This window comes from Marmota flaviventris, chromosome 3 (assembly GCF_047511675.1).
Source record: "Marmota flaviventris isolate mMarFla1 chromosome 3, mMarFla1.hap1, whole genome shotgun sequence".
Classification (NCBI taxonomy): domain Eukaryota; kingdom Metazoa; phylum Chordata; class Mammalia; order Rodentia; family Sciuridae; genus Marmota; species Marmota flaviventris.
In genome coordinates this window covers 100,775,111-100,785,931 of record NC_092500.1, presented here as the reverse complement: position 1 = coordinate 100,785,931, position 10,821 = coordinate 100,775,111, and the positions used below count along the sequence as shown (strand labels likewise).

At 41.4% G+C, this 10,821-nt stretch overlaps 1 protein-coding gene across 1 annotated transcript; it reads right to left on the bottom strand.

The window, feature by feature from the left end:
• Positions 1-1,178: 1,178 nt before the first annotated feature.
• Chrna6 (cholinergic receptor nicotinic alpha 6 subunit) lies at positions 1,179-10,506 on the bottom strand. Its single transcript, XM_027939338.2, has 6 exons — positions 10,428-10,506; positions 8,581-8,720; positions 4,728-4,772; positions 3,933-4,042; positions 2,862-3,840; positions 1,179-1,310 (listed from the first exon to the last, which is right to left on the bottom strand). The coding sequence occupies exons 1-6, from the start codon at positions 10,504-10,506 to the stop codon at positions 1,179-1,181; spliced, it is 1,485 nt and encodes a 494-aa protein (XP_027795139.1).
• Positions 10,507-10,821: the final 315 nt, after the last annotated feature.

Below are 10,821 nucleotides of genomic sequence, written 5' to 3'. Positions count from 1 at the left end.
TTTGAAAAAATAAATAAGATTGACAGCCAGTAAGATTGGCAGCCATTCTGAAGTCAAACAACAACAAGTGCTGGCGAGGATGTGGGGAAAAGGGTACTCTTGTACATTGCTGGTGGGACTGCAAATTGGTGTGGCCAATTTGGAAAGCAGTATGGAGATTCCTGGGAAAACTGGGAATGGAACCACCATTTGACCCAGCTATTGCCCTTCTCGGACTATTCCCTGAAGACCTTAAAAGAGCGTACTACAGAGATACTGCCACATTGATGTTCATAGTAGCACAATTCACAATTGCTAGACTGTGGAACCAACCCAGATGCCCTTCAATAGATGAATGGATTAAAAAATGTGGCATTTATACACCATGGAGTATTACGCAGCACTTAAAAATGACAAAATCATGGAATTTGCAGGGAAATGGATGGCACTAGAGCATATTATGCTAAGTGAAGCTAGCCAATCCCTAAAAAACAAATGCCAAATGTCTTCTCTGATATAATGAGAGCAACTAAGAACAGAGCAGGGAGGAAGAGCAGGAGGAAAAGATTAACATTAAACAGAGACATGAGGTGGGAGGGAAAGGGAGAGAAAAGGGAAATTGCATGGAAATGGAAGGAGACCCTCATTGTTATACAAAATTACATATAAGAGGTTGTGAGGGGAATGGGAAAATAAACAAGGAGAGAAATGAATTACAGTAGATGGGGTAGAGAGAGAAGATGGGAGGGGAGGGGAGGGGGGATAGTTGAGGATAGGAAATGTAGCAGAATACAACAGTCACTAATATGGCATTATGTAAAAATGTGGATGTGTAACCGATGTGATTCTGCAATCTGTATTTGGGGTAAAAATGGGAGTTCATAACCCACTTGAATCTAATGTATGAAATATGATATGTCAAGAGCTCTGTAATGTTTTGAACAACCAATAATAAAAAAAAATAAAAGAGAAGCTGACCTGACACTGTTAGTTTATGGGTGCTGCCAGTTGTGAGCTTTAGTGTGTAATAAAACATCTTAATGTACTCCCCTGTGCTACATTTCAACTCCTAAATTTGCAATATATTCCTCTTTTTTCCAGGTAGTCTTCAGTTTCAATAGATGGGGAACTTGGCCTTTCCTGTGGTAAGGAATACAGAACAAATATAGAGTCTGTGAGTTTCTAAGAGAAAAGACATGTTAAAATTTTTCTGTGTTCACAAATAGCGGCTGTAGAAATAGCCCCGTGGTTCCAAACACACAGACAATTATAAATATCCAAAGAAATATTCTGTCTACCACCATGGCCACATATTTCCAGTCATCTTCTACCTGAAATACAAACAAAAAGTCAAAGCTATTTTTAAAAATAAAAACCATAAGGAAGCATGTTCTGTTTCATAAGTTTTTTTTTTTAGGTACTGGGGATTGAACTAGCTCAGAGGCACTCAGCCACTGAGCCAGTTCATCAGCCCCATTATGTATTTTTTTATTTAGATATAGGGTCTCACCAATAGCACCTCGCCATTGCTGAGGCTGGCTTTGAACTCATGATCCTCCTGCTTCAGCCTCCCAAGCTGCTGGGATTATAGGCGTATGCCATCACGCCCGGCTCCATAACGTTTTCTTTTTCAAAGATTTCCCCAGTACTTTTAAAAACAAATGTTGGTGGCATTTTGGTTAACCCATGCCTTCTAAGTAGTACCTATAAGAAATTTTGTTTTGAGGGCTGGGGTTGTGGCTCAGTGGTCTAGTGCCCCTGAGTTCAATCCCTGGTTACCACCCCTCACCCCCCAAAAAATGAAAGAAATTTTGTTTTGTCTGAAGAGGGTGGATGTGTCTCCATGGGTACCTCGTGGAGCTGGCTATAGAGCATGCAGAAGACCTGGTGGGTCAGGAACACCTAGGTCACAAAAGATTTTTCCCGACTACAGGGAACACTCCCAAGAAGCAGCTGTTAGATAGCTCAACTCTTGTCATTGGCACCACTGACCCCATGGTAAGCCTGGGGAGTGGATGTGAAGCATGCAGTTGGGGGGGAATGGAAGCCATGAGGTACTGTTGAGGACCCTCTGAGCAGGAAGAACAGCTTTTCAAACTGTAAAGTCTCTGCAGCTGTGTCTTGAGAGCCCTTCCTGATGGCAATTAAGTCAATAGGAACTCTGTCTCCTAGACTTTACAAAGTGCCACCCCAAAGGTGAGTTTTTCCAGACTTTTTACCCTAGATAGCAGGCATTCCTAGTATCTGCCCCCTCACCCACGGGGTGCACATTAGCTCTCACAATATCCTTTCATTAAGAGATATGGATGCCAGCATCTGTCATGTAAAATAAACCCAGGCGCCTGCACAAGATTTCAGCTGCCCTTAGCTCATCATCCTTATGAAGCGGAAAACTGGCATGATTTCCTTGATCTCTCTCCTTGGAGAATGAGGGAAGGCTGTGTGCTTCTATAGTTAGACTCTGGGCACCAGAAGCAGAATATGTGGATACTAAAAATATCCCCAAAGCTCATTCAATCCATCTCAAGTAGAACAAGCAGGACTGGAGTTGCTGAACACTGGAGCTCATACACCTTCTCCCACTACTTGGAGGCTGCAAAGCTCTGCGGTCAATTCTTCCCCTCCAGGGCAGCTTTTCCCTTTCCACCCTTCAATTTGTCAACATTTCTGTGAAAGGGTTCTTGGTTTAATTAACCAAGGTTGCCCTGAACATGCATTTTAACCAGATTGAGATTTGAGGTTTACCTCAGTTGGTGGAGATTTGCTCTGACCCCTAGGTCAGTCCATCAGTAACTGCATAATAACAAAGCTGCCCGACTCTCTTACAAACACAACTCACACTGAGGATCTAAGTCTTTAAATGAGAGGAGATGTGTATTTACCTCCTTTGTTTCATTGTGGCTCTTCATATTTTCTGCTATGAATTGAACACTATCAATCACATCTTCAACTTCAGGAGAGTGCTCCAAATTCTCTGTTGCCCATTGTGAAGGCTGATGACTTAATCTTCTCTTGCTGGTAGCTGCCCCACTTGACTTATGACAGTGGCAGCATTCCTTCAGAAGTTTAGGTTCTCTGCGATTAGCAAACCTGACCTTGACAGGCTTACCTGAAAGAACTTCAGGATTTTGCTTGGAATTTTTTTCCTTCATCTTGTCCAGAGGCCGCCTCATCATCAAGATCTGTGGGAACAGCTGGAGGAAAATTGTCTTCACCCATTTGGGCATGGTGTGTGTTGTAGGGGTGCGATAGTGTATGTTTAACACAAACACGGTCACCACAATGGATAGTGTGACAAAGATCATGGTGAACAGCAGATACTCACCCACCAGTGGGATCACAAGAGAGGTGGACGGGATGGTTTCTGTAATGACCAGCAAAAACACAGTCAGGGAAAGCAGAACTGAGATGCAAAGTGTCACTTTTTCACCACAGTCTGAAGGAAGGTAAAAGACCAACACAGTCAGAAATGAAATAAAGAGACAGGGGATGATCAGATTAATGGTGTAAAACATTGGCAATCTCCGAATGTAGAAGGAATAGGTTATGTCTGTGTATATCTCTTCACAACAGTTGTATTTTATGTCATGCTTGTAGCCAGAGGCATCAACAATTTCCCATTCACTGTTTTCCCAAAAGTCATTCATGTCTACTTTAGAGCCAATGATTAGAAGATCAATTTCAGCTTTATCGTATGTCCAGGAACCAAACTTCAGGGAACAATTTTGATGATCAAAAGGGAAGAAGGTGATATCCATAGGACAGGAACTCTTAAAAATAGCTGGTGGGGTCCAGGTGATCATGCCGTCGTATTTAAGAAGGGCTTTTGTCTTGCCTTCGATTTGGAAATCACCAACAGCACTGTAAAATAAATCAAACACATCAATACGACTCCCTGTGGATTACTCCAAAAGTAACTTGGGAAAGAGACCGTGACTGTCAGACACCCATACTTGTTATAGAGAACAATGTCAGGCTTCCAAATCTTATCCGCCGGAACACGAATAGTCTCAATGCCATCATATTCCATTGGATCCCAGCGCAACTTATAATCATTCCAGATCTGAAATGAATAAGAATAATTTTAAAATTTTTAAATAACTATCTTCCTTATGTTGGATCAACAGATTTAAAAAAAAATAAATAAATTCTTATTTGAAGACTGCAGGGTTTCTAGCAAAAGCCGGTAAATTATATACATGGGGAATAGGGGGCTAAATAGTTGAGTTGTTTTGGGGGGCAATATTTAACTAGATAATTTTCTATTAATTGTTAGTTAGCTGGTTGAGGTTATAGGCTTGACTTCCATGTCCCATGAACTATAGTCAAACTGTAGTAGTAACCCATTTCTAATATTAAAACTGTGTGTGATGATGAGTTTGTTTCCAAATCTGTGTAAAGTTATCAAGTTTTTTTAAGTGAGGAGACAATATAACTGATAGAGTCAGCTGGTGGGAATCTCGGCTACTGACCTCTCCAGGCCTGGGGCAGCAGAGATCAAGGAGTGAGCAAGCATCAGAATCTGAAGCCCAAGTTAAAAATAGGAGATTAGAAAGCAGAAAACAGAAAGTCTCTATGTCGGAGAGACATTTGTCACTAGGTTTCTTCACCTGTAAAACCTACATCAAGTCAGCTGTAAGGTATGTCTATCACAAGATGGGCATGGAAAAAGGTCATGCCAGTGGGTTCTATCCATCTGATATTGAGTGGACATGTGAGGACCACAGTTCAAAGAGAGAGAGACATACGTGACGTAGCCACAAATTGGTTTCCATGATCTGGTTTACTTCATCCTGGGAAAAAGAAATCATATTTTTAGCTTCACATGTACTTGCTAATAGAGGTAGATCTTATAGCAAGAATCACAACTAAAGAGAGATGAATCTGAGTGACTCTTGCTAATGAAGGAAAGCAAGAAGACTGAAAAAACAATATTTAAAAAAGCATTTATTGGGCTGGGATTGTGGCTTAGCAGTAGAGTGCTTGCCTAGCACGTGCAAGGCCCTGGGTTCGATCCTCAGCACCACATAAAAATAAATAAAATAAAGGTATTGTGTCCAATTACAACTAAAAAAATAAATATCAAAAACAAACAACAACAACAAAATTTATTTAGCATGCAGCCAGAAATGCAATATTTCCACATCTGGCCCCGATGCTGTGGACTTTAAAGGAAATGTGGCTTTAATCGGTCTAAGCTGATTTAGGTCTCACCTCCTCTCTGAAGTCTTTGTGCTCACCATAACCCATAAAGTTTTCTGACTCCATTAAAGGAAAAAAAGAAGAGGAGAGAGAGTCTTGGAAAAGAGGGAGAGAAAGTATTGCAGAGGATACAGATACCCAAACCCAGGTCCTTGCTTTCCCCTCAGCATCTACCAAAAACATCAGCCTCATGGAGTTTCCCAGCTGGAATCTGCTACCCACCCACTACATATTCCCTTTCCCTACCCAAGCCACCCCTTCAATCACTCATGAAACAAATTTTTATTGAGTAACTATTATGTGCTATGTAAATACTGGGAATAGAGAAGTAACATGGGAAAATGTCCTATCTTCATGTGTCTTAGCTGGTAGTTGGGGAAATATAAAATTTACACACACACACACACACACACACAATATAATATGACATAAAGATAAGTCCTATGAATAGATAACTCTCATAGAGTAGTCCATGTGCAGGTACACACACACATAAAACACACATACATCTATTTTATACAAGATGGCCAAAGAAGCCTTCTCTGAGGAAGTAATGTCTAAGCAGATTCTTAAATGAGGCTATTTGGAGGAAAAGCATTCCAGGCCAATATCCCCAGTATAATAAGTTCCTAAGTGGCTACCAACTCTCAGTGTGAAAGTTACCAAAGATTCATCTAGAACCTTGGGTAGTTTTACATCACAATAGTCCAAGGGCTGTCGACAGTGGCCAGCAGTTGATTCCCAAGACTTGCTCAGCCAACCCAGCTTCCCAAGGCACCCAAGAACCCTCTAGACTAAATGAACTCCATTGAGGCTCAGGGCGCTGTGCTGAGGCTCAGACACCATTCTGCCCTGGTTCCCCGGGCCACTCTGCAGTTTTCTACTCTTTCATTTCATGCTCTCTACTGCCTTTCCTAGAGAGGCAAGCTTCCTCCTTCAAATGGGTTGTCAAGCCATGATAAGTCCAAAGGTTTAAAAAGATCAGCAAAAACAGTTACATTCATGGTTTCCTATTGATCCCAGAAAACATAGAACTAGCAGGCGGTGGCCAGCATTGTTTTACAGTTACCCAAGCCTAAAGTCAATGCATTCTGATCATACAGGGGTCACTTTGCAATCTGCATAGGTTAGCAGGAGTCATGTCAATAAATCCATGAGATGTCAGTCAAGAAAAGACAAGTTCTGCAGTCTCAGTTTCAGGAAGTTCTTAGAGGTAACTGGAATAAACTTCAACCATCTTTCAAAGCCTGCTTCCTCTCTGAACTAGTGTTCTACACTGTGTCCTGGGAGCTAAAATCAGTTGATAATACCCTTCTAGCAGTAGCCCTTTCTCCCCTGCTACACTTCCTCAGTATGGAGCTGGTGTGTGGAGGTAAGGACACCCTCAGAGGTGTCAACCGATTTGGATCAGGAGCTCGTCTAGAAAGCCAAGGTGTCCATCCAGTTCCAGGCCACACCAATGAACATGTGCCCTGTAATCAGACAGCCCCCCTGGAGGAGGCCAGAGACCCACGATACCACCTCACATCCTTGGGACCATCTTCCATTTCTTTCTGAGGAAATTGAATTAGGTGACGCTCCAGCTGTATTGCAAGTTTTGAGTCACAATTTCCAATATACTGGATCCACAGCAATAGACTCAGAGACATGGATCCACAAGGCCAAGCAGGCTACTAATTTTACCAAGTTTGCCATTTCAGGTCTGCCAAGCCATTAGGAACACTGGCTAGGCATCTCTGTGAGGCAGGAGTAGACGTTCTCCTGCCCTGAAAGATAGAAGACTGTGACCAAGGTCAGGTTGCATGGCAACAAACATACTTCCACATAGAGCTCTCTGGATCTTTAGGGTCCAGCTGGGGGCTCAGACAGCAGCAGGGGGTGTGAACGTAATTGGGACAAAGTATCCTGGCAGTTAGAACATCACAGAGCCATCCCCACAGCTCACCTGATAACTGCCATGTGACGCAGCCATGCAGTGCCCCTGGGTATTAATCCTAGAGATATGAAGATTTATGTTTATGCAAAAACCTTTAACAAATGTTCATAGCAGCTTTATTCATAATAAACCAAAAAAACTAGAATGAGCCCAAATGTTCTTCAACAAGCAAATGATTAAATGAACTGTGGTACATCAGAACCATGGGACACTACTCAGTGACGAGAAGGAACACACACCGTTGATACACTCAACATTTAGATAACACTAAGCAAAAGAGCCAAGGCTGCAAGTCATCATATTCTATGTATATGTAATGTTTTCTTTAATATTTATTTTTCAGTTTTTAGATGGACACAATATCTTTATTTTACTTCTATGGGTTGCTAAGAATCGAACCCAGCACCTCATGCATGGTAGAGGAGCACTCCACCACTGAGCCACAGCATCAGCCCTATGTAATGTTCTTGTAATGACACTACTTTAGAAATGGAGGAGAGATAGTCGATGAAACTGGGCAAAACATATAAGGAATTTCTCTATTATTTCTTATAACTGGGTTTAATCAAATTATTTCAAACAGTAAAATTTCAGTTTAAAAAAGCTACTTTCCCAACTTTCTCTGGCAACAAGAGGGGATGAAGACAGAAAGAAGAAGTTGTTGGGAGGACTTCTAAGAAAGCTCCCTGAAGAGGTCACAAATGTCTGGTATGTGCCCCTTTAACCCTTTTCTCCCTTCCTCCTGCTTCTTGCCCAAAATATGAATGTGATAAGAGGAAAGACAGCAGTTATCTTGGAACATGAAGCAACACTAATGGAAGAAGTCACATGCAAAGGATAGTGAAGTAAAAAGATAGAAGGAACCTTGGTCACTGTTGCCATAGTTGGCTTATGCTCTTATCATCATAGCCCATGTAAGTGACATCCTCTGGAGTTGTGCAGTGCATAACCTGGGCAACTGAACACACAATTGCTCACATCATGAAGCCACCTCGTGCTAAACTCCTAGACTGCAAAAGTTCAGATTTCCATTACATAAGGGAAAAAAATCATCTTGTATTTAAGCAGCGCCTAAAAAACAACAAAAAACTTTGATACTAGTAGCCAAGCTCTGCTTTCAGTGTTACCTCTCACCATCTTCAGAACGATGACCTGAAAGGACTCATTAACCAGGGATTTGAAGCAATGCTGTCCAGTGAGTGGGCCACCCAGACTCTAGATGCAGCTCAGTTCTGTATTTACAACAACCCAATCCATAGTAAGTACAGCTCTTCTAATTCTCCCTTCAACTTCCCTCCACTTCTTTGTTTCATAAACTGGTCCCAAAAGCAGTTCCAGACAGTCACCATCTAAGGTGAACAAGTGGAGCATCACTGAAGAAAGTGTCCCCTCCAATGTGGGGACTTCTCTGACATCGGAGTCAGAGCCTCCAGAGGAACACGTGGCAAATGCCTGACACTCACCACGTTGGCCAGCTGTGTGATGGCCACTTCAAAATACACGGTGACAGGATCGGAAACGTTTTCCACGGGCCGGATGAACCGGTTATAACGAGAAAACAGTTTGTGGAAGAGTCTCTCCTCGGATGCACATCCTGCACAGCCTGCGTGGCCAGAGAGGGAAGAGTTAGGGAATCAGAGCCAGTGCTGGCACTAGGGAGGTGCCAGGGGCGTTTCGGTCACCAGGTCCCTCCAGGAGTGCATTGTGCCCACCAACCAGCGCCCCATCACTGTCACCAGCTCCACCTGCACACTCTCGCACGGTGCCCACTGAACCTCGCCCTTTAGCCTCCACTGCTTCCCTTGAGGATGGAGACAATATTAATTATGCCTACATCCCACACCTAGGGCAACATCAAAGAAAATAATGTTGGGAAGAACACTTTTAAAGTCCAATGCACCACAAACACTGAAGGATAGACAGACAGGAGGCTTGGCCTTTCTGTTTATGTTGCTGAACGGAACTTATAGTCCTACCAGTGGAGCTAGAAGCTTTCTGGCAAGGGAGGGAAAGCCCTGCCCTGCCCTTTCGGATCTAAAATACTGACATCTGTGTCTACAGCCAACAAGATGTTTAGGTGGGGACACTCCATCAAGCACAATGACACAGGCACTTCATTAAGGTCTTCACAAGCCATCTCCTTCTGAAAACCAAATTTGAAATTCAATAATTTGGGAGATTTTAAGAATGCAAGTTTTGTAAAGCAAATCTAGTTAAAATGTTTTAAGAATAATTCAAAATTAGGTTTTTTAATAGCATTTTCAGTCATTAAATTCAGGACAATAGTGACACGTGTCTCTGTACTTTTCCAAGATAAGTTAATGCATTAAAGGTAAGTCGATGCTATCACTTGACATAATTTATTCCACTAAAACCCCATTTAAATACATTTCCCCTTACAGAATCCAAATTGGACATCTGAAATTTCACAAGTTTTCTGAAGAGATTTGTACCTTGAAAGAATAAATAAAATAAAACTGAAAGGGTTGGAAAAGTTCATCAGGCAAAAACAGACAGCTGACTAACTATTATTACATTACCACATGAGAAGAGGGGCATGGAAAATGTATTGGAAACCCTGAAACACTGAGATTTTAACAGGAGAGGGAAATTTTAAATGTCACTTTTACTATAGTAACTAACAATGATAAAAACATTTCTTTGTAAGACAACAATGAAAAAAAAATCCTCCTGGTTACCCATTTTCTCTCCTTTGACACATTTTAAGTAAACCCTCCATCAGTGTTGAAGAGCAAGTCCCTGCAAACCCAACAGCACCTGGAAATGTGATTTTGCTCAGCTCAGCAGCAGTTCTAAGTTTTAACTTTGAAAATGAATAATTTTACTCTTAGGATAATATTTCAGCATAATCAAGTGACCTATTTTCCAAAATGAAAATAAGTACCTACAAAATGGAAAGGTTCATAGATTGAGTAATATTATCAGCTAACAAATAAATCACCATTTTGAAAAACATATTAAATATACCTACAATTCCATGAGTAGAATACATCCACAGCAGAGAAAGATAGAAGACTGTATGGTTCTTATTATATTTTAATTAGAAAAATAAAATAAAATGATTTACAGCATTGTGCTCTCCATCCCACCTCTCAAAAATCTCCTCTGACAAGTTAAACTGAACTAATCAATACCAGATTAATCAGCAGTTATAACAGTGTTGCTTCCTATACAGACACTTTATATATTTACCTAGAATCGTTCATATCTGCTTATTCAAGCACAACAAGAAAAAGAGTAAATACACGAAACTAAAAGGTTATAGGAGATAAGCAGAAATAAAACCTACCTTTAAAGGAAGGTATGAATATACACAACCAGAGACACAAACCCAAGTGAAGGAATCCCTGACCCTTGCTGGTCAGCATGATTAAAACACATTAGAATTCCTTTTTCTAGGCAAAAGATTGTGGAAGACAAAGAGCTACCAGACAGCTGCACCCATCAAACCTTTAAATCATCAGAAGCCTACTGCCATCACGTGTGTCTTCTGTGAAATAAAAACATTCACAAAATGTGACTCGGCTGTTCCAGCATCAGAGGCTGTGGCAGACATGAAGGGCAAATAAAGAAGACGCCATGCAATGTCAGATGAACAGTCACATTTCCTGTCACCCCAGATCTCTTTTCGTGCAAGAAAGGTGAAGAAAGGCAGTGAGGGAATGCTAGGCAGGATGGAAAAC